The sequence below is a fragment of the Mobula hypostoma genome, chromosome 4 (assembly GCF_963921235.1).
Source record: "Mobula hypostoma chromosome 4, sMobHyp1.1, whole genome shotgun sequence".
NCBI classification, from domain to species: Eukaryota; Metazoa; Chordata; class Chondrichthyes; order Myliobatiformes; family Myliobatidae; genus Mobula; species Mobula hypostoma.
The window spans coordinates 170,089,309-170,113,952 of record NC_086100.1 but is presented as its reverse complement, the minus strand read 5'-3'; the positions used below and the strand labels follow the sequence as shown (position 1 = coordinate 170,113,952).

At 41.5% G+C, this 24,644-nt stretch overlaps 1 protein-coding gene across 1 annotated transcript in view; it reads right to left on the bottom strand.

Moving 5' to 3' along the window:
• The window catches only part of bdh2 (3-hydroxybutyrate dehydrogenase, type 2), a 94,888-nt gene extending 75,108 nt beyond the window's left edge, over positions 1–19,780 (bottom strand). Inside the window, 4 exon segments of the mRNA XM_063046973.1 lie at positions 6,385–6,493; positions 8,753–8,849; positions 19,342–19,420; positions 19,688–19,780. Coding sequence (XP_062903043.1) covers positions 6,385–6,493; positions 8,753–8,849; positions 19,342–19,420; positions 19,688–19,780 — 378 coding nt within the window.
• Positions 19,781–24,644: the final 4,864 nt, after the last annotated feature.

Here is a 24,644-nt window from a genome sequence, read left to right as displayed (position 1 = left end):
TCCGAACTCCAGTGAGTACAGACCCAGAGCCATCAAATGTTCCTCGTATGATAACCCTTTCATTCCCAGAATCATCCTTGTGAACCTCCTCTGAACCCTCTCCAATGCCAGTGCATCTTTTCTAAGATGATGGGCCCAAAACTGTTCACAATACTCAAGGTGAGGCCTCACCAGTGCCTTATAAAGCCTCAGCATCACATCCCTGATCTTGTATTCTAGACCTCTTGAAATGAATGCTAACATGGCATTTGCCTTCCTCACTGACTCAACCTGTAAGTTAACCTTCAGGGTGTTCTGCACAAGGACTTCCAAGTCCCTCTGCATCTCAGATTCCTGGATTTTCTCCCAATTTAGAAAATAGTCTGCACATTTATTTCTACTACCAAAGCGCATGACCATGCATTTTCCAACACTGTATTTCATTTGCCACTTTCTTGCCCATTCTCCTAATCTGTCTAAGTCCTTCTGCATCCTACCTGTTTCCTCAACACTACCTGCCCCTCCACCAATCTTCATATCATCTGCAAACCTGGCAAGAAAGCCATCTATTCCATCATCTAAATCACTGATATACAGCATTAAAAGAAGTGGTCCCAACACCGACCCCTGTGAAACACCACTAGTCACTGGCAGCCAACCAGAAAAGTATACTTTTATTCCCACTCGCTGCCTCTTACCAATCAGCCAATGCTCTAACCATGTTAGTAACTTTCCTGTAATACCATGGGCTCTTAACTTGGTAAGCAGCCTCATGTGTGGCACCTTGTCAAAGGCCTTCTGAAAGTCCAAATATACAACATCCACTGCATCCCCTTTATCTATCATACTTGTAATCTCTTCAAAGAATTCCAACAGGTTCATCAGGCCGGATTTCCCCCTAAGGAAACCTTGCTGACTTTGTATTATCTTGTCCTATGTTACCAAGTACTCCATCACCTCATCCCTAACAATTGACTCCAACCTCTTCCCAACCACCAAGGTCAGGCTAACTGGTCTATAATTTGCTTTCTGCTGCCTTCCTCCCTTCTTAAAGAGTGGAATAACATTTGCAATTTTCCAGTCCTCTGGCACCATGCCAGAGTCCAATGATTTTTGAAAGATCATTTCTAATGCCACCACAATCTCTAACGCTGCCTCTTTCAGAACCCTAGGGTGCAGTTCCTCTGGTTCGGGTGAGTTATGTACCTTTAGGTCTTTCAGCTTTTTGAACACCTTCTCTCTTGTAACAGTAATTGCACCCACTTCTCTTCCTTCACACACTACAACATTAGGCATACTGCTAGTGTCTTCCACAGTGAAGACTGACACAAAATACTCACTTAGCTCATCAGCCATCTCCTTCTCCCGTTATTATTTCTCCTGCCTCATTTTTTAGTGGTCCTATATCCACTCTCATTTCTCTTTTATTTTTAACATACTTGAAAAAACTTTTACTATCCACTTTGATATTATTTGCTAGCTTGCTTTCATTTTTCATCCTTTCCCTTCTAATGATTTTTAAAATTGCTCTCTGTGGGTTTTTTAAAACTTCCCAACTCTCTATCTTCCCACTAATTTTTGCTTTGTTGTATGCCCTTTCTTCTGCTTTTACAATAGGTTTGACTTCCCTTGTCAGCCACGGTTGTACTATTTCACCATTTGAGTACTTCTTCATTTTTAGAGTGAAGAATTAGTCCTGCACCTTCCTCATTTCCCCCAGAAACACACAGCATTGCTGCTCTGCTGACATTCCTGTCAGCAGCTCCTTCTAATTTACTTTGGCCAACTCCTCTCTCTCGTACCACTCTCATTTCCCTTACTCCACTTATCCCGATATGGCCTACCCTACATTGGTGAGACCTAATATAGATTGCGTAATGTTTTGTCATGAATTTCCTGGTGGCCAACCATTTCAGTTCCTATCCCCATTCCCATTCTGACATGTCAGTCTATGGCCTCCTCTTCTGTCACCGTGAGATCATTCTCAGGTTGAAGGAGCAACGCTCCATATTTTATCTAGATAGCCTCCAACTGATGACATGAACATCAATTTCTCCAGCTTCTGGCAATCTTCCCCTCCCCCTTACCACTTCTTCATTTCCTCACTCTCGTTTCTTACCTTTTCTCCCCACCTGCCTATCACCTCCCCCAGTTTCCCTCTTCCTTCCCTTTTTCCCATGATCCATTCTCCTCTCCTAACAGTTTCCTTCTTCTCTAGCCCTTTGCTTTTTCTATTTATGACCTCACAGCTTCTTTCTTCATCCCCCCCACCCTCCTGACTTCACCTATCATCTTCAGCTTAATCTCCTTCCCCTCCTCCCATCTTCTTATTCTGACATCTTCCCCCCTTCTTTTCCAGTCCTGATGAAGGTTCTTGGCCTGAAATATTAACTGTTTTCTCATTTCATGTCAAGTCAAGTTTATTGCCATTTAACTATAAACACATATATAATGTATATAACCAAATAATGTATATAGAAACAAGGCAACCTTTCTTCGAACCATGGTGTAAAACACAGTAATACACAAAACAAATAACACACGATAGCTTATGAAGGTAGGGATATAATCTACAGGTGAATCATACATAACATTAATGCACTTTAGTTTGCTGTTTAAATATCATAAGGTACTGGACAGATTAACCAGTGACACTTCAGATATGATGTGGCTGTAAGCTCAGAAGCCTGATGGTCTGGGGGGAAGAAACTGTTTCTCATCCTGACTGTTCTTGTTTTTTTTGCATCTTAGTCTCCTGCCTGATGGTTTGGGGGGAAGAAACTGTTTCTCATCCTGACTGTTCTTGTTTTTTTTTGCATCTTAGTCTCCTGCCTGATGGTAGAAAGTCAAAGAGGATGCTGGATGGATGGGTGGGATCCTTAATAATACTAAGAGTCCTGCGTATGCAGTGCTCCTGATAAATGTCCCCGATGAATTCTAGGGAGACCCTTATGATCATCTCCACAGATACCGCCTGACCTGCTGAATTCCTCCAGCATTTTGTGTGTGCTGCACCAGTTCTGTTTTCTGTGCCTTGTTCTGATTCGCTCTCCTGTCAACCCAAGATCCCCTTCACCTTCCACCCCATCAGCCTCCACATTTAACAGATTATCCTTCCTATCACTTTCAATGTGATTTTTCAATCAGACACCAGACCTTCTCCATTTACTGTTCCCTCAGTAATTCCCTGGCCCACTCTTCTAACCCACTGACCACTTCCTTATCTCACAGCACTTAATTCTCATAAAGTATTACAGCACAGAAACAGGCCCCTTGGCCATCTAGTCCATGCCATCCTGATCTTCTACCTAGACCCATCCGGCTGCATCCAGACTTCCTGCAGACTCCTCCATCCAAACGTCTCTTAAATGATACAAACGAAGCTGCCTCTACAACTTCCTGGCAGCTGGCAGCTCATTCCATGCTCGCACTACCCTCTGAGTGAAGAAATTTCCTTTCAGATTCCCTTTAAATATCTCACCTTTCACCTTAAACTTATGGTCTCTATAGTTCTCATCTCACCAAACCTGAGACCTTATGCATTCCCTATCTATAACCCTTATAACGTTGTACACCTTTATCATGCCTCCCCTTATTCTCCTCTGCTCCAGGGACTAAAGTCCTAACCTATTTAAACTTTCCTTATTACTCAGGTCCTCAAGTCCAAGTCCAGGACCTGGATTCTGGCGCCCCAATACACTTGGGCTGCCCAGCCAGAAGCCGTTCTCCATCTCACTAAATCGGCTCGGCACTTTGCGCGATACAACCTCAAACCTGGATTAGGTGGACGGGCATCAATGCTCTTGTCCATTGACTCCTCTCCAAAGTGCTCACTGCATCTCTGACAGCAATATGAACTCCGTCTGCTACTCCAGCTCAAACATGTTGCACCCCACAACGCCCTAGCACGGCTCATCCCCCGAAACAGCCTCACCTCCACCTGCCTCCTGTCCGAGGCGATAGTTCACCACAATTTTCTCCGGAAAAGATGTTATAAGTAACACTTTTAGTCAAATCTCCTGCGTTATGATTTAACTGGAAGCTGCTGCACATCTTCAGTAGCGCTATCTTAAACCGAAACTTCCATGTACTCCTGGAAAAGCAATTCTTGCCTTTTACACTTCTTCCCTTCCTACTACCCAGACATCCAAACAATCTCTCCAGTAGAAGCAATAATTCACTTCCAGTTTAATGTACAGCATGCAGTGCTCTCCTCTGCTTTGGAGAAACCAAAGAAAGAGTGGGTCAGCACTTTGCAGGACAACTGTGTACAGTCTGCACATGTCATCCTGAGCTTCTAGTTGCCTGTTTCTTGAATTCTCTGTCCCATTCTGTCCTCTTCTCCATTGGTCTCTTGTATCTCATCTTCCAACGAGAACCTTTCAGTTAACCAGCCTTTCCAATTTGTATCAGAACTAGAAAGTTCTGAAGAAAGGTCATCAATCTCCATTTTCCTCTCTCTGCAGATGCTGGCTGACTTGCTGAGTATTTCCAGCAATTATAGTGTCTTTTATCTCACACTTTCCTTTTTATCCTCTGTTTTATTCATCTGATTCTATTTACATCTCCTCCAGCCACAGCAGCTGTGATCAACAAATCTTCACTGTTCTCTCAGCCAATGCCTCCACTATTTATTTCATTCAGTCTCTCTTGTTCGCTAGTCACAGACATTCCCTTTTCTTTCTCTCCATCATTCTCTGCAACTTAAAACATGTTTGTTGTCTAACATTTTTAGTTCAAGCCAAGATATTGACCCTGTTTCACTCTCCTGACATGTCAAATGTTTCCAGTATCTATACCTGGTCTGCAGCATCTGCAGTTTTTTTGCTTTCCAAGTAAATTGAGAGTTTTAAATCAAGTATTACTTCATTTGTTAATTATTTTGAAAACAAGGCTTTGTTATTATCTGCAAGGGTATACAGGAAGAGGTGAGTTTCAGGACCAAATAGGCAGAGGCAAGATTCAAATCGGGTATTGTTAAGTGCAATAAGTTGATGGCACAAATGAGGCCACCCTGGAGTCAAAGATGGCAATGAAATTGCAGAGGTCAGAACAAAATTTCCTGAAACAAAACAGCTCCTGACGAAGGGCCTCGGCCCGAAACGTCGACTGTACCTCTTCCTAGAGATGCTGCCTGGCCTGCTGCGTTCACCAGCAATTTTGATGGGTGCAGCTCATGTTTGGCAGATTTCAATTGTCTGTAAAGAAAGTTCCATTTTAGTTCTCTCTCTGGCCTTTCAAAGCTACCAAGGGATGTGGACTTCACAGGCTAAACCAGTGTTTAACTGCTGTAACCTAGTTGCCCTTGAGAAAGTGGTGGTGAGCTGCCTTCTTGAATCACTGCAAAATCTTTGAGGTGTGAGTGTACCTACAATGCTGTTAGGGACAGAATTACAGGAATTTGTCCTTACAACAGTGAAGGACAGCCATATATTTACAAGTTAGAGTTTGTGTATTTGGAGGATTTTGTCTAAGGAGTCTCAGTGAGTTGCTGCAGTGCATTCTGTAGATGGCACTGTGCATCAGTGGTGGGGTGAGTGAATGTTTGGGATGGTGGGCCTGGCAAGTGGGCTGCTGTGTCCTATATGGTGCTGTTGAAGCTGTACTTGTCCACACAAGTATCAGTGCTTGTGTCACTCTCTGGGGTCTCCCTCACCATGGTCTATCTAGATGCAAACTAAAAACAGAACTGGAGAACTGCTGGATTGTTTTTTTCAAGCATATAGGTTGTGAAACTCCAAGGTGTTGCTTCAGCATAGATTGCATTATCGATATTATCTTTATTCCATTTAAAACCACACAGTCAGTGGTGTTGAGCTTCTCATTAATTTTTTTCAAAGTGGTTTACTGGTCAACAGGGATTTGGTGAGGTCGTTTTCCTTTTGGGGCCCTTAGCACTTAGTAGAGCACAGCCTAAAAATGACCTCCTTTCTCCAACATCCCACAAAGTCGATGGTATTGTAGAGTTTGTCAATGTTTCTATAATCCATTGCATTCACTGTACAGGGAATTGGCCTATACAGCTTCATTAGAGCCCTGTTGGCCAGCCATATCCATTTCCACCTTTCATGATGCTGGACTTAGGGTTGGACTTTCAGAGGTGGTGAGGGTCTTAAAGAAAATTAATTTATGTGGTCACAGAGAAACAGCTCAACGCTGAATGCTTCTCAACACATAGGCTAAAAAACAGATGTCTCAAAATGATTCTGAGTCCAACCATTCATTAACTGAATTCACACTGTTTGTGTACTCTATTTGAATAGCACTTTATTGTCACGAAGATGCAAATCCCTACATAATACATGCTTGTATAATCTTTACACAATTGTTTATGCAAACAGCTGAATCATATTTCCATAAATTGCCAGAGCAGGAAGTGAGAGCTTCTGAACTTTGCGGGCTTACTTTGGGTAAAAAGACTTTGATCATCAGGTACATGCTGCGGACATTAAGGTTCATGGTAAAATCCCAGTCTTTGTCTTCACAATCCAGAACTGATCCATGATGGACAAAACTAGACAATAAATCATTTACTCATCAAACACAGATACTTTATTCTTCCAAGCCACACACACAAAATGCTAGAGGAACTCAGCAAGCAGGCAGCATCTATGGAAGAAGAGTACAGGTGACATATCGGGCCGAGACCCTTCAGCAGGACTGGAGGAAAAAAAACTTCCATCCATGTTTCCGAAAAATGCGTTAATATACGGAAAACCGTATCTTAAATCAGTGGTGGATACTCAGACTCAAGAACCAAATCTCTCTCACACAATCACACTTTTGAATGAATCAATTCTTTCACACCCTCTTCTCTGTGTTGCTACCACATTCTCATTCTCTTAATTCTACCTCTCGCAGTTATGCCACTATTGTTACTTGAGCATTTCTTTTACCCTGCACAACAGGCTTTGCACCATTCTGCTGTTTTGCACTAATCACTGTACGTATTTGTTTATTTATTACCATATATACTCTGTGAGGTTCACAGAGTAAGGAATTTCATTGCATCCTGGTGTACATGACAATAAGCTAATCTGAATTTTAAGCTTACTCAAGGACAAGGGTATAGAGTCATAGAATACCACAGCACAGATAAAGGCCCTTTAGACCATAATATATGTACGTAAATGTGTAAGTATAACTTCTCTCCTTTTATACCCATCTCCCATTTGATTTCCCTGCATCCTCTGAATTTTATATGAATGCCATCCTTTCCTTTCCTTATCCCAATTTTGTTGCCACAGTGATTAAATAGACTTTTTAATTATGGCTTTCAGTCCCCCCTTATGCAAAGGCACCACTACATTTGTATCCTTAATTTTAAGTGATTGTTTGGTAAGAATATCTGCCACCTTGTTTCCTTCAACCCCGTGGAACGCTCTGCCTCAGAAGGCAGTGGAGGCCAGTTCTCTGGATTCTTTCAAGAAAGAGTTAGATAGAGCTCTTAAAGATAGCGGAATCGAGGAATATGGGGAGAAGGCAGGAAAAGGGTACTGATCGTGGATGATCAGCCATGATCACAGTGAAAGGCAGTGCTGGCTCGAAGGGCTGAATGGCCTACTCCTGCACCTATTGTCTACATAGGAGCAAATTTGGGCTATTTGGCCCATCGAGTCTGCTCTGCCATTTCATCTTGGCTGATCCATTTCCCTCTCAGCCCCAATCTCCTGCCTTCTCCCCATATCCCTTCATGTCCTGACTAATCAAGAATCTATCAATCTCTGCCTCAAATATACCCAATAAGTTGGCCTCCAAAGCTACCTGTGCCAAAGAATTCCACAGATTCCCAATTCCCTCAGGCTAAAGAATTTTTTCTTTATCTCCTCTCTAAATGGATGTCCCTCTATTTTAAGGATGTGTCCCCTGGTCTCAGGTTCCCCCATCATAGGAAACATCCTCTCCACATCCAACTTTAGAGGCCCTTTGATCAGTTTCAATGAGATTTCTTCCCCCCCCCACCCCCATTCTTCTGAATTCCAGTGAGCACAGGCCCAGAGCCATCAAGCGCTCCTTGTATGATAAGCCTTTTAATCCCAGAATCTCCCATGAACCTTCTCCAAGGTCACCACGTAATTTCTTAGATGAGGAGCCTAAAGCGGCTCACAATACTCTGTGAGACCTCGCCAGTGCCTTATAAAGCCTCAACATTACACCCTTGCTTTTATATTCTAGTCACTATGAAACAAAATGGTCCTTTTGCCCATCTAGTCCATGCTGAATTGTAATTCTGCCTAGCACCTGGACAACAGCCCTCCATACCCCTCTCATCCATGTACAGTATTTATCCAAACCTCTTACAAAGGTTGCAATCAAACCACTTTGGCTGGCAGCTTGTTCCACCGTCTCAGCAGGGTGACCTCAGATTCCCCTTAAATATTTCACCTTTCACCCTTAACTTAGTACCTCCAGTATGATGATACATTTCAAGTATCTTGAATATTTGTAATCATTATTCAGATGAATTAAGGCACTCATTCTTCAAGGCAGGTACAAACTTAGTGAAAACACAAGTACACCTTCAATGCTTGACAGATGCCATCACTCATCTTTAATACAAACACTGATTTTCATTTTAAAAATTCCATTAACAAAGTTTGAACATTTGTATCAAACAACACTAAGTATTTACTGTACAAGCTCATTTTCACTGAAATGGGTTCAATAGTACTTCAATGCTATGCAAGAGAATAAGGATAAACTGAACTCAAACATCCAATTTCGTCAAAAGAAGGTTCATTGCAAAAATATTTGAAGATTTTATCTTTATTACCCTGCACAGTTGAACAGAACATCAATTCTGTCAGTCTCTCTGGCCAGCTTTTCAATTTGTTCTTTCTGAGTCACATCCAGAACTTTGGTTTGAATACCTATTGGAACACAGAAACATTTGACAGAAATGCAGATTAATGCACACATAGGTCACAGCACAGGCCGCTACAGCCCACACACTTGTGCCGACCTTTTGGTCCATTCTGAGATCATAGTAACCCTTCCCTACTACATAGCCCTCTCATGTTCTATCATCCTTCTGCCTATCCTTAAATGCCCCCCTAATGTATCTGCCGCTGTCTCTACCACTACCCTTGGCAGGACGTTCCACACACCCACTACTCTGTGTAAATAAAAAAACACTTGCCTCCGACATCCCTCTTATATAATCCTCCAATCACCTTGAAATTATGCCCCCTCATATTAGCCATTTCTACCCCGAGACAAGACCCTAGCTAGCCATGCCTCTTATCATATTGAACACCTCTATCAAGCCGTCACTCATCCTTTTTTGCTCCAAAGAGAAAAGCTGTGCAAGAGATGATGCACAGTAGCTGAGAGAAAATGGAGGAAAAATGAGCTAGAGATTCACTGTAATATTTTCAAGGAAAAACTAGTCTCCTTTAATGTTGTTATACACTCTGCACGAACAGCCCATTTTCCCAAGATTATTACAGAGAATAGTGGTGATTCAGGAATATTGTTCCCAACTATAAACCAACTGTTGAACCCTGCCCCAACTTAATGCCACAAAAGGTGAGGAATTCACAATATTTTTTATCAACAGTTACTTCCACTAGGGAGAATGTAGCTACTGATATTGGTAACCTCTATATCCAATCTCATCAAAAGACAGCAACATGTCAGCATTTACCAGTACAGTGGATTCCATTTAATCGGGTCACATTGGAACCAGTAAATTTTGACCCAACTAAGCAGCCACCCCGATTAACCGAAGTTCCATGGAAATGGTTAAAAAGGTATTTTAAAAACTCAAACAAAGTAACAAATTATGTATTGAAATGTAGAACAAATTAGACTACCACCAATGTACCTTATAGTACTACAGTACAATAAAACTGTGTAATTATTCCTAATAGTTATCAACAGAGGAATTCATCCAGTGTGCACAATGAATAAAACATCTAAGGCATGTTAACTTTTCCTGCCATACTCAGTGCTACTGAAGCCCAACCACGGCTAGGCACCACAAACCTTGCATAAAATGAACCCAAGCTGATGTTACCAAGGTGATCTAGTACACAGACTTCTCAGCAGAGAGGAAGAAAGCAGGGGGAAATGAGAACAGAATTAGGACAGAGACAAAAAGGAAGGTGAGAAGAGAACAAATACGTGTGTGTGTGTGTGTGTGTGTGTGTGTGTGTGTGAGAGAGAGAGAGAGAGTGTGAGAGACAGCGCACAAGCCAACATGAAAAAGGATGATTCTGAGTCCTCTTGCTCAGCACTCTGTTCCACTACCACAGCCGAACTGAATTATAGCTTCTTCACCTTCATTACTTAAAACTACATCGCCCTGTAGAGTTAGTATAGGTACTGACAGCTGAAGAAGCATTTAATCATTTGCTGCAGCAGAGCAACTTGTTAAAATAGTCTTGATGAAATGTTGACTGTTTATTCCCCTCCAGAGATGCTGCCTGACTTGCTTAGTTCCTCCAACATGTGTGTGTGTGGTTGAAGATTTCCAGCATCTTGTTTTTATAAAGTAGTAATGTAAATTGCCATATAAATCCACAGCAATCATAAAGCCAGGACTACATGGTCTCTTCAGCCTTATTAAGGCACTGCACAAGGAGATTGGGCAATGCAGACCCCAGATTTAGATCAACACTGTTCATAGTTTTGAGATCTCAATTGTATTTCAAGGCACTTATAAATGAGCTCTTCAGACAGAATCATGCAAACCTGGTATACTATATAAATTAAACAAGACATAGGAACAAAATTGGGCCATTTGGCCCATAGAGTCTGGTCTACCATTTGATCATAGCTGATTTATTTTCCTTCTCAACCTCATTCTCCTGATTTCTTCCTGCAAACTTAAACATCATTACTAATCAAGAACCTTCCTCATAGATTGGGTGAATCAGGTTGGTTAAGGAAGTCTTGAGGAGGACTTCATGGAATGCATCCATGATGGCTTTCTTGAGCAGCATGTTAGTGAATCTACAAGGGAAAATGCTATCTTAGATCTAGTCCTGTGCAATGAGACAGGTAAGATTAACGATCTTGTAGTCAGGGATCCTCTTCGAAAGAGTGATCATAGTATGATTGAATTTCGCATACAGATGCAGGATGAAATAGTTAGATCTAAAACTAGTATATTATGCTTGAACAAGGGAGACTACAACAGGATGAGGGAGGAGCTGGCTAATGTGGATTGGGAGCACAGGCTATTTGGTAGGACAGTTGAGGAACAGTGGAATACTTTCAGAGATTTTTCACAGTGCTCAACAAAAGCATATTCCAGTCAAAAGTAAGGACAGTAAGTGTAGGGAGAGCCAGCCTTGGATAACTAAGGAAATAAAAGATAATATCTCTTGTACTACAGGAAACATACTCTGCACGTACATTCTATCTCTGCCTTCCAATATTTAGTAGGTTAAATGAGATTCCACCCTCTCCCCCCCGCCCAATTCTTTTAAACTTCAGTGAATACAGGCACAGAGCCAGCAAACACTCCTCACCTTTTCATTTCCAGGATCATTCTCGCAAACCTTGTCTGCACCCTCTCCAACTGCGTGCACCTACTCTTAGATATGGGGCCCAAAACAGCTCAAAATACTCCAAATGAGGTCTGACCATTGTCTTACGAAGTGTGAAAAAGGAAATGAAGACATTGTACCTTTAGATAGCTAATGGGGAGGTCCTGGGGAAAGTCCACATTACAGCGAAAAGGTAGTGGATGTGGATGTCTGAAAAGGAATGAAGGTAGGCATGCCTATCTCTAGGGCCCGATCGGGTATATCCAAGAATACTGGGAGGAGCTACGAAAGGAATTGTGGGAGACCTGGCTGAGGTATCTGCATCATTTTTATTCCAGGTGAAGCTGGAAGAATGGAGGGTGGCTAATGTCATGCCTTTATTTAGGAAGGGTTGCAAAGAAAACCTCCCGAGTCCTGATGAAGGGTCTCGGCCCAAAATACCGACTGACTATTCCTTTCCATAGATCCTGCTTGTCTTGCTGAGTTCCTCCAGAATTCTGTGTGAGCTGCCCTGGGAACTATAGAGCAATAAGGTTAACAACTAAGGTAGAAAGTTACTCGAGGAGTTTCTGGGGGATAAATTATACATACATTTGGAAAGAAAGGGGTTGAATAGAAAGTCAGCACAGTTTTGTACATGAAGCGTCTTGCAAATTTGATTGAGTTCTTTGAAGAAGTAACCAAGAAAGTCAAAGAGCAGGGCAGTATACATGTTCTGTATGTACTTTGATAAAGTTCCACATGGTAGGGGTCCATGGAAAGCTAGATCTCTTGCGATCCAGGGAAAGCTAGTTATTTAGATTGAGAATCGGCTTGACTGTAGGAAAGATGATGGTGGAAGCCTGTCCTTTGCAGTGGAGTCCCGTAACTAATGGTGTTCCCCAAGGCTTGGTGCTAGGCCCATTGCTATTTGTCATCAATATCAATGACTTCGATGAGAATTAACTAGATATTGTTCATCAATTTACAAATCACACTATAATAGGTGATATCATTGACAGTAAGATGGTTTTAGAATTACAGAAGGATCTTGATCCGATAGGAAAATGCACCAAAGAATGGCAAGTGAAGTTTAATTTGGGAAAAGTGTGAAGTGTTTCATTTCGGGAAGACAAATGAGGGTAGCACTTCCACAGAGTACAGTAGGATCTGAGGAAGTGTTGCAAACAGAGGGACCCAGTAGTACAAGTACATGTTTCCTGCGAGTGTTGTTGCAGGTAGAGAGAGTGGTGAAGAAGGCTTTTGGCACCCCGGCCTTCATTAGTCAGGACATTAAGTATACAAGTTTGGAGGTGGAGGTGTAATTGTACACGATACAGATGAGACCTCAGTGTTGATCAAGCTGTTATAAGAAAGATGCTATTAAACTGGTAGGAGTGCCGAAGAGATTTACAAGAACGTAGGTATTCCCTTAAAACCCTCTTGTTTTGAATAAGTATATGGTGAAATGAGTGCACTTCATTCTGAATATGTGCAAATCAACATCAGAGACTTAAAAGATGAACAAGCAGTCGACATTTCAGGCCAAGACCCTTCTTCGGAACTGGAAAGGAAGGAGGAAGATGCCAGAATAAAAAGGCGGAGGGAGAGGAAGGAGGATCAGCTAGAAGGTGGCAGGTGAAGCCAGGTGGGTAGGAAAGGGCTGGAGAAGAAGGAATCCGTTAGGAGAGGAGAGCGGACCATGGGAGAAAGGGAAGGAGGGGCACTTAGGGAGGTGATGAGAAGATGTAAGAGGCAAGAGTGGGGAAAAGAACAGAGAAGGGAATGTTTTTTTAACAGAAGGAGAAATTGATGTTCATGCTATCAGGATGGAGGCTACCTAGATGGAATACGAGGTGTTGTTCCTCCACCCTGAGAGAGAATTCATCGTTGCAAAAAAGGAGGCCATGGTCTGTCATGTTGAAACGGGCATGGGGATAGGTATTAAAATGGTTGTGCACCATGAGATTCCACTTTTGGCAGATGGAATGAAGATGCTCGACAAAGCAGTTCCCCAATTTTTTCAGGTCACGCCAACATAGAGCAGGCAGATACAATAGACAACCCCAACAGATTTGCAGGTGAAATATTGCCTCACCTGTTGAGGCCCTGAATGGAGGTAAGGGAGGAGGTAAATGGGCAAGTGTCGCTTGCAGGGATATATGCCAGGATGAAAATTAGTGGGGAGGGACAAATAGATAAGGGAATCACAGAGGGAAGATGGCAGAAATTGCAGGTTTATGCTCACCCCATCTTCCCACTGTCTTAACAGGGATATAGTTCCTCTTGTTCTCACCTATGACACAATAAGCCTCCGCATCCAACACATTATTCTTCGCAACTTCCACCATCTTCAATCAGATCCTATCAGCAAACACATCTTTACCTCCCCCTCCACTCTCCGCTTTCCACAGGGATTGCTCCTTCTGGGACAGGGTTCAAACATTTCCATACTCTCCGGGACTAACCACTGCTGACTTCCCAACTACTGCAGTGGCAACACCTATCCTTACCATTACAGAGATCTGCGCTTGCTTTGGATGGCAACAACAATAACTTATAGCATGTCTAATATGATGAAATACCTTAAAGAGAAAAATCTGGCCCTAACCAGCGGAAACAGACGTTAGATCAAGTGATCAAAAACCTGGTCAAAGATTGTAGAGTTAGAGATGGCTGCAAAGACAGAGAAAAAGATTATGCAGGAAAATGAAAACAGGGATAAGCACTTTTTTTAAAAACTGCGGCTTTGCTTTATTAGGAACAAAAGAGCAGGATGCACAGAGCACACTGAGACATTGGCTTCAGAATTTGGATTGGCTCATATTTAAGTAGTCCAGGAGATGGGAGATTACTCCAATAACTGGAAATAGGGCAGACTAGTTAGGGAACACTTTGGCAAGAATGGGAGGTCAGAAATAGAGGCTCAATGAAAGAGAAATATCTAGGGGAATTGGAGGCAGGGAGTTAGAGCCCTGCCAGATGAGAAAGGGACTGGCCTCAAGATTGTCATGGAGATCAGTTGTCAGAATGGGAGAAGATGGGTGGAAGACATAAGATTGAAGAAAGTTGTGGAACCCAGCAGTTACTTCAGAGCTTCCTAATCCAATAAAGAGCTGGCTGGGAGCAGCAGACAAGTAGACAAGTGGGGAGAACTTGGAGTTCGTAGTGATATACAGTAAAACTGCTTCAGAGTGGGAACAAGGGGAAAGAGACTGAGGATTGCAACTAGAAGATTTGATGGAAGGAAAGGGGAATGATTTTGCACTGTGATATATTTAATTTTTAGGCTTCACTCCCTCTCCTCTGAGACAAAATATGAATGAAGCTCCCTTCCATCCCACTAACCCCTGCATTCAATAGTTCATTCTCCACAATTTCTGTCACCATCAAAATGATTCCACTATCACACACATCTTCTTTCATCATTTTGCAAGGATCATTCTCTCTGGTCCACTTTTCCGTAACCACAAACCACCCCCTTCTTGCAGCACTTCCCCCTGCAACTGCAGCTGATGCAACTCTTAACCTTTCAAGTTTTTTCTTCCCACCATTCAGGGACCCAAACTGACTTTCCAGGTGAAACAATGGTTCACTCACTCTTCTTCCAATCTAATGTATTGCATTTGGTGTTCACAATTTGGTCTCCCCTACAACAGAGAAACCAAACCAAAAGATGGTACTGTTTTGCAGAATATCTGCATTCAGTTCACAGGAGCACTCTGAGCTTCCTGTTGTCAGTCACTTTAATTCTCCATCTCACTCTGACCTCTCTACCTGTGGCCTCCTGCATTGTCACAATAAGGCCCAAGGCAAACTTCAAGAACAGGATCTTGCAGGACTTTATTTGAGAAATACATTCTTATATTTTCTTACAACATATTCATCCATCAAGTCCATGTTGGGTCGTAGAGTTATTAATCCCATTCCATCACTTGCCTCCCTGTCACATACCCTCTCTCTGATGCTCAACATTCCTTTGATTCTTTTTCATCATTAATTTAGACTTCCAAAGTTTTTTAACTTCTATTTTGGTACTCTACTCCCTGTACACTCATGATTTTGTGGCCAGATTCTGGGCTAAATCCATCCATAAAAAATGGGCCGTAACCCAAACAGTGATGAGTCGGAGTACAGGAGATAGGGAGCTTAGTTACCTGGTGTCATGACAATAAGATTTCCCTCAATGTCAACAAAACTAAAGAGATGGTCAATGACTTCAGAAAGGGAGCGGTGCACATGTTCCAGTCTTCATCAATGGTGTTGTGGTCAAGAGGCTTGAGAGCTTCAAGTTCCTAGGAGTGAACATCACAGCCTGTCCTGATCCAACAACACTGATGTCACAGCCAAGAAAGCACAACAATGACTGTACTTCTTCAGAGACTAAAGAAATCTGACAAGTCCAGTCAACCCTTACTAATTTTTATCGATAAACTACAGAAAGCATCCTATCCACATGCATACTGGCTTGATAATGGCAAATCTCTGCATACGTCCAAAAGAAAGTATAAAGAAATGTGGACACAGCTTAGCACATTACAGAATCTACAATCCATGGACTGTCTATAATTCTCGCTGCCAGCATATAATTATGCAGCCAGCATAATCAAAGACCCACCCACCCTGGACACTTTATCTTTCCCCTCTTCTATTGAACAGAAGGTACAAAGCCGGAAAGCATGTACCACCAGGCTACCCCTCTGTCATAAGACTATGGAATGGTTCCTAGTACTATAAGATGAGCTCTTGCTCTCCCAATGTATGTTGTTATGATCTTGTCACTTATTGTCTGTAACTGTAAAACTTCATTCTGCATTCTGCATGCAGCACCTACTTGACAAAAACTTGCTTGCGGATGCCCACTTTGGGTTCTGCCAAGGCCACTCAGCTCCTGACCTCATCACCTCCTTGGTCCAAACATGGAACAAAGAGCTAAATACCAGAGGTGAGGTGAGAGTGATAGCCCTCAACATCAAGGCAGCATTTGACCAAGTATGGCATCAAGGTGCCCTAGCTAAAGTGGAATTAATGGGAATTAGGGTGAAAAACCTCTGCTGGTTGGAGTCATACCTGACACAAAGGATGATGATTGTGGTGGTTGGAGGTCAATCATCTCATCCTTGGGACATCACTGCAGGAGTTCCTCAGGGTGGTGTCCTAAGACCAAACATCTCCAGCTGCTTCATCAATGACCTTTCTTCCATCATAAAGTCAGAAGTAGGGATGTTAGCAGATGACGCACAGTGTTCTACACCATCTGTCACTCCTCAGATAGTGAAGCAGTTCTAAATGCAGCAGGACCTGGACAATATCCAGGCTAGGGCTGACAAGAGGCAAGTATCATTCGAGCCAGGCAATGACCATCTCCAACAAGAGAGGCTCTAACCATCATCCCTTGACATTCAGTGGCATCACTATCACTGAATCCCCTACTATCAACATCCTGGGGGCTTACCATTGATAGGAAACTGAACTGGACTAGCCATATAAACACTGTGGCTACCAGAGCACGTCAAAGGCTAGGAATCCTGCAGCATGTAACTCACCTTCTGACTCCCCAAAGCCTGTCTGCCATCTACAAGGTTCAGATCAGGAGGGTAAGGGAATACTTGCCACTCGCCTGGATGAGTGCAGCTCTATCAACACTCAAGAAGCTTGAGATCATCCAGTACAAGGCAGCCCACTTGACTTGTACCCCTTGCACAAGAATCCAATCCCTCCACCATCAATGAACAGTTGCAGCAGTGTGTACTATCTACAAGATGCACTGCAACAATGCACCAAAGTTCCTAAGGCAGCCCCTTCCAGACCCACGACCAGTACCATCTAGAAGGACGAGTACAGCAGATACCTGGGAACACCACCACTTAGAAATCCCCCTCCAAGTCACTCGCCACCCTGATCTGGAAACATATCACCGTTCCTTCATTGTTGCTGGGTCAAAATCACAGAATTCCCTCCCTAACAACACTGTGGGTGTACCTACACCTCAGGGACTGCAGCGGTTCAAGGAGGCAGTTCATCACCACCTTCTCAAGGACTGCTAGGGATGGGCAATAAATGCTGGCTTAGCTGGCAATGACCACTTGCCGTAAATGAATATTTAAAAATTTTTTTTTTTTACTTTGTACCACCTCAATAAACTGTGTAATGAATTGATCTGTATGAACACTATGCAAAACAAGCTCTTCACTGTACCACTGTAGGCATGACAATAATAAACCAATTCCCATTTCAATTCCTATATGAGGAATGACTTGTAGTGGTCAATTAAGCTACCAACCTATCATTGGGATGAGAGCAGAAAGCAGAACTTGTAGGGAATCCCAATGTAACAGGGAAAATGTACACAACTCCATGGGCATACTCGTCACGCTTGTATTCAGATCTCTCCATTAACGCCACTCCCAGAACATGTGCCTACGGCTAGCCTAGAAACCTGAGACCAGAGCATCCACTTGGAACGAGTTTCCTGCTAATTTCAGTATAGACTGAACATGGAGAGGAAGTTTCCATTAGTCTATGATCCAAGGGCAAAGCCTCAGAATAAAGGGAAGAACCTTTAAAACTAAGACAAGGAGAGACCTCTTCAACTAGTGGGTGGTTAATCTGCAGAATTCATTGCAACAGAAGGCTGCAGATCCCAAGTCATTGGGTGTATTTAAGGTAGACATTGAAAGCTTCTTGAAATATTGTGTCATTTCTTAATGCATGCATTACTAAATGACAATAAAAGAGGACTTACGTGTCTTCATAATCTAATAAAGAGAGTTAAGGGTTATGGGGAGAAGGTGGAGAATGGGATTGAAAAATAATCAGCCATGATTGAATGGTGGAGGAGACTCAAGGGGTCAAATACCCTAATTTTGTTCATATATCTTATAGTTTTATCTTCCTAGGATCTTACAAAGTTCAATTAGATCATTTCTTGTCCTTGTGAAGTCCCAAAGAACATAAACTAAAACAGCTTAATCTACCCTTAAAAGACTGCCTGTTCATACTTTAAATTAATCTAGTAAGCCATCTCTTGGCTGCCTCTAACAAGAAAGGAACCTGAGATGATATACATCTTCTAAGTGTAACCTTAAAAGATGTAGCAAAACGTCTCTACTTTCCTACACCATCCTTGGTACAATGAAGACCATCAGACCACTTGTCTTACCAATTCAGTGCTATGCCTGCACATTAACTTCCAGTGTTTCTTTCATGAGAGGTCTCTCTGAAATATAATTGAATTAACTTTTGCCCAGATTGAAAATATGAGCATACAGAAACATCTCAGTTGCATTTTTGAAAACTGTTTAGGAACGGAGCAATATTTGGTTACTTAATTATCTCACATTATATCACATAAACATTAGGATGGGAACATAAGCACACTGTTTGGCCTTGCAAGCATGTTTCACCATTCATCAAGTTCTTAAAAAATCTTAATATATTTTCTCTGCACTATCCCAATATCTCTCAATTTCCTCATTTTTTCCAGATCTATAAAGAGTAAAAGAAAGGCAAGAGTGGACACCAGACCACTGGAAAATGACACTGGAGAGGTAGTAATAGGAGACAAAAAAAATGGCAGACAAACAATAAGTATTTTGCATCCATCTTCTCTGTGGAAGACACCAGCAGTATGGCAGAAATTCAAAATATCAGGAGACAAAAGTGAGTGTAGTTGCTAATACAAGGGAGAAGTTACTTGGGAAGCTAAAAGGTACAAAGGCAGATGAGTGACCTGGACCAGATGGACTACACCCTGGGGTTCAGAAAGAGTAAGCCAAAGTCAGCATGGTTTCCTTAAGGAGGGTAAAAAATCAATAATTAATTCCATTAAGACTATTAACTGTAGATTATACAAAACAACACAGCAAAGAACAAGTTGCTTGATCACCTGAATATTGCTGCAATTCCATTAATTTCTCTTCATTTATATCTGTAGCAATGACCTTGGCACCTTCCTTACAGAATGCCTCAAAATGTAAAAGAAAATACACATTAATAGACATTAACGTTAATAGAAAAGACATTCTATGCTTTACATAAATTGTAATTGACTTTACATTCTAACTGCTAAGCAAAAATAATTTAAATGTATATGCAAAGGAGTTTTGAAAACAACAGCTTTTAATTTGCATCACGTCTTCCCTGGGTGGTATTTAATGGATGATTTTTAAAAAATGAAATCAGACTCAGTGGTTTGAAGTCCCAGTTCAACAGGACAACTTCCAAAATAGTACAAATTAAAACTGAGGACTTATGATTGCACATGCTCGTCCAATGCCTTGTGCTGCAGCTGAGAGTACAATGACTTTCCCATCCAGTCGGCCCATCCTCTGTTTGGGGAAAATGAGAAATTACACCCAGGGCAAAACTTACTATTCCCTAAATGGAACAGAGGACTTTTACATTCCATCTAGAATATAGACAACTAGTCATTGAAATGAAAGCTGTTTGGAGGGATTCCACAAAAATTTACGTTGTTTTGTATTAAAATACTGCGGATTCCAATTAATTGGTACATCGAGCAGCCACTTATTTGGGATAACTCTTAAAGAACAACTAAATGAGAAAACAGCCAAGATTCCCTTAGTTTATTTGGGACTCTATGCTACTTAACTGGGACAGAAGATCATGGCCAAAGACAGTTTCAAACTAGTGTCAAACGTGTGAACTTGTGCAGCCATTAGACTCTATACCGTGCTTAGAGCAAACACTTTTTAAATAGTGCCAGTTATATGTGGTTGTGTTCAAAATGCAGTGGGCTTTTGTACTGGATTAAGTTTGCTGACCAGATTATATATGATCAAGGCAAATCAATAGGTCCCTAATTTATCTGCCCATTTATTATTATAAATTGGCCGCATATCTACCTGCCTCTAGTTTTTAGGAGCTAACAGAATGCTATTGCTTGCTCTAGTGCTGAAGGAAGTCACTTCATAGGACCATAAGATATAGGAGCAGAATTAGGCCATGAGGCCTATCAAGTCTGCTCCACCATTTCATCATGGCTGATCCATCTCCCTCTAAGCCCCAATCTCCTGCCTTCTTCCCACCCATATCCCTTCTTGCCCTGACATAATCAAGAACTCATCAGCCTCTGCCTTAAATATATCCAATGACTTGGCCTCCATGGCCCCTTGTGGCAACAAATTCCACAGATTCACAACTCTCTAACTAAAAAAAAATTCTTCCTCAACTCCGATCAAAATGGATGTCCCTCTATTCTGAGGCTCTCCTCTGGTCTTAGACTCCTCCACAGCAGGAAACATCCTCTCCACATCTACTCTATTGAGGCCTTTCAACATTCAATAGGTTTCAATAAGATTCTCCCCCTTTCTTCTGAATTGCAGTGAGAACAAGCTCAGAGCAATCAAATGCTCCTCATATAAGCTTTTCAATCCCAGAATCATTTTTGGGAACCTCCTTTGAACCCTCTCCGAGAGCCCTGCTGGCAGCTGATGGAGTAACATCTTTTTGAACTTGCTCCTACCTTATCTATCTTTTTGTTTCCTACCAGTTTTTTGAAACCTTATTATAAATTCCAATATTGCTCTATTATGTCTTTGAGAAAAACTAAAGCCTCTGCAAAAGAAAAAGAAGATGATCCGCCAACCACTTTGGAATCAATTGGAGATTTCCCTGAAAAGCAAAGAACAGAACTTTCTGAGGAATTTCAACAGCTTAACATTAAGCTGGACACTATTCAACAAACTCTAATCGAACACGATAAGTGAATTAAGGAGAATAAAGAAACATTGTCAATACAGGAAGCGGACTTCGAAGACATGAGTAAGCTCTGCAAAAAATTATCATTATCTAATGAAGGATTACCAAAGTAGATTACCAACCTGGAAAGCAGAAGCAGAAGGAACAATCTAGATATTCTGGGTCTTGAAGAATCAATTGAAGATGCAAGCTTTCTGAAGCAGCTATTCCCTGATTTATTGCCGTTTGTGCCTAAGTTGGACCGCGCCCACTGGTCACTGGCTCCGAAACCTAAGTCGGGGAAAGACCTAGGGCGGTTATTTTATGTTTTTATGGATTTCATACTAAGGAGCTTTTAATCTGTCATACCCGTCGAGTAGGAATGATTGATTACAATGGGAAGATGATCAGATTTGTGGAAGATTATACACCGGAGGTTATGGCTGAATGTGCCAAATATAAAGAGGTTATGTCGCTGCTTTATAACAAAGGGTTTAAGCCCTCCCTTTGCTTCCCCGCACGTCTTAAACCGTTCAGAAAAACAGTGTGCAGAAATGGCTGGGATTGGTTGAACACACACAGAAGTTTTTGAAAGCAGATTAATTGCGTTATATCTCTTACAAGAGCAATTATCTTTTCAATGTTGTATAGAATAAGGTTTTAATAAACTTACGTTTTGACTGTTTATATATCTTGCTTTTTGATATTTTCTTTGTTTTTTTTATTACTTTACTCTTTTTTTGAGGTTTTTCTATATACAAACATATATATATATATATAAATTGTTAAAATGAATCCTCTTATGTTTTGGATTTCTGATCTAAGTTTATTTTGTTTGTTTTCTCTTGGTAGGAACATAATATCCTTGAATGATTGGAGTTTTGCTAGCAGGTTTTCTTTGGGAGTGTTGTCTTTAGGGTTTAGCACATCATCTGTTCTGTGGCCAGCTTTTTTGGCTTTGAGAGGGGGAGGGAGGTGGGGTTTCATTTTTCTCTGGAAGCTGGGTTGGGCTACCATTCAAATTTTCTGTTTGAGTACCTTATTTTATGGTTTGTTCTCTGGTTCTAATAACTTATGGTCAGATCTTTTAACTCTTCTGTTAATTAGTATTTAAAATGGAAATATTAATTTACTTAGTTTTAATGTGAAAGGGTTAAATCATCCTGTGAAATGGAATAAGATTTTTGCTTATATTAAAAAGTTAGGGGCCCCCATTATTTTCCTACAAGAAACACATGTACGTAGTTGTGACAACGCACGCCTTTTTAAACGGTGGAGGGATTTACAATTTCATTCTTCATTCAGAGCAAAATCTCGAGGGGTCTCGAATTTTATAGACAATACAATTTCTTTTGTTCAACATAAAGTTGTCTCTGACCCTAATGGGTGATTTGTCATAGTGTCAGGGAAACTAGATAATAAATTAATTGTATTTACTAATGTGTACGCCCCCAATGTGGATGACGCAGGATTTTTTGAGCGTTTCTTTTCATTCCTGCCAGATTTAAGTCATTCTTTAGCGATGGGAGGAGATTTTAATTGTTGTCTAGAACCAATATTAAATTGTTCTTCTCCTAAATCAACCACACCTAATACATCAGCTTTATTTATTCAATCCTTTCATTGTTGATATTGTTGATGTCTGGCGTTTGTTTCACCCGGCAGAAAGGGAGTATTCATTTTTCTCTCATGTCCATCATTCCTATACCAGGATTGATTATTTTTTATTGATAGTCAAATGATTTCATTAGTTCAATTAATTGAATATAAAGAAATAGCATTATCTGACCATTCTCCTGTATTTCTATCTTTAAATCTTCCTGGTTTCACTCATATGAACAGATCCTGGCATTTTAATTTAACTCTGTTATCTGATAAGGACTTTCTAAAATTTCTGGAGAATCAAATTACTCTTTTTTTTCGAAGAAAATGCCTTGGAAGAGACTTCTAGTCTTATCATTTGGGACGCTTTTAAGGCATATATTGGAGGACAAATAATCTCCTATACTGAGTATTAAGAAAAAAGCTAATAAAGAGAGAACTGACTTCAAGTCAAGTCAAGTCAAGTCACTTTTTATTGTCATTTCCACCATAACTGCTGGTACAGAACATAGTAAAAACTTAGTTAATCAATTAAAACAATTAGACCAGAAATACGCTTTGGCACCAGACCCTGAACTATACAAAAGACGTACTGAAATTAAAACTAAATATGATCTTCTTATACTGCAACATATCCAATTGAGAGCCAATTTTAAAAGATAGAAGCCAATTTTATATACATAGAGAAAAAAAAACTGGTAAACCATTGGCTAATCAATTGAAGACCTTTATAGCTAAATGGCAAATTAAAGAAATTCGCAAAAACAATGGTGATTTGACAAGTGACCATTTTGAAATAAATGACACTTTTAGAGAATTTTATTCTAAACTGTATAGTTCTGATTTTGTTAAAGATAACACTGCAATGAATAGCAACACACACAAAATGCTGGTGGAACACAGCAGGCCAGGTTGCATCTATGGGAAGAGGTACAGTCGATGTTTCGGGCCAAGACCCTTCGTCAGGACTGACTAAAAGAAGAGAGAGTAGGAGATTTGAAAGTGGGAGGGGGAAGGGGAGATCCGAAATGATAGGAGAAGACAGGATGGGGAGGGATGGAGCAAAGAGCTGGAAAGTTGATTGACAAAAGGAATACAAGGCTGGAGAAGGAAGAGGATCATGGGACAGGAGGCCTAGGGGAAAGAAATGGGGAGGGGAGCACCAGAGGAAGATATAGTGAGAGGGACAGAGGGAGAAAAAAGAGAAAGAAAGAAAGGGGGGGGGGGAAATAATAAATAAATAAATAAATAAATAAATAAGGGATGGGATAAGAAAGGGAGGAGGGGCATTAATGGAAGTTAGAGAAGTCAATGTTCATGCCATCAGGTTGGAGGCTACCCAGACAGAATATAAGGTGTTGTTCCTCCAACCTGAATGTGGCTTCCTCCTGAAGGTAGAGGAGGCCATGGATGGACATATCAGAATGGGAATGGGATGTGCAATTAAAATGTGTGGCCACTGGGAGATCCTGGTTTCTCTGGCGGACAGAGCGTAGGTGTTCAGCGAAACGGTCTTCCAATCTGCTTCAGGTCTCGCCAATATATAGAAGACCGCACCGGGAACATCAGATGTAGTATATCACACCAGCCGACTCACAGGTGAAGTGTCACCTCACCTGGAAGGATTGTCTGGGGCCCTGAATGGTGGTGAGGGATGAAGTGTAAGGGCATGTGTAGCACTTGTTCCGCTTACAAGGATAAGTGCCGGGAGGGAGATTGGTGGGAAGGGATGGGGGCTACGAATGGACAAGTGAATCGCGTAGGGAGCGATCCCTGCGGAAAGTGGGGGGGGGAGGGAAAGATGTGCTTGGTGGTGGGATCCCGTTGGAGGTGGCGGAAGTTACGGAGAATTATATGTTGGACCCGGAGGCTGGTAGGGTGGTAGGT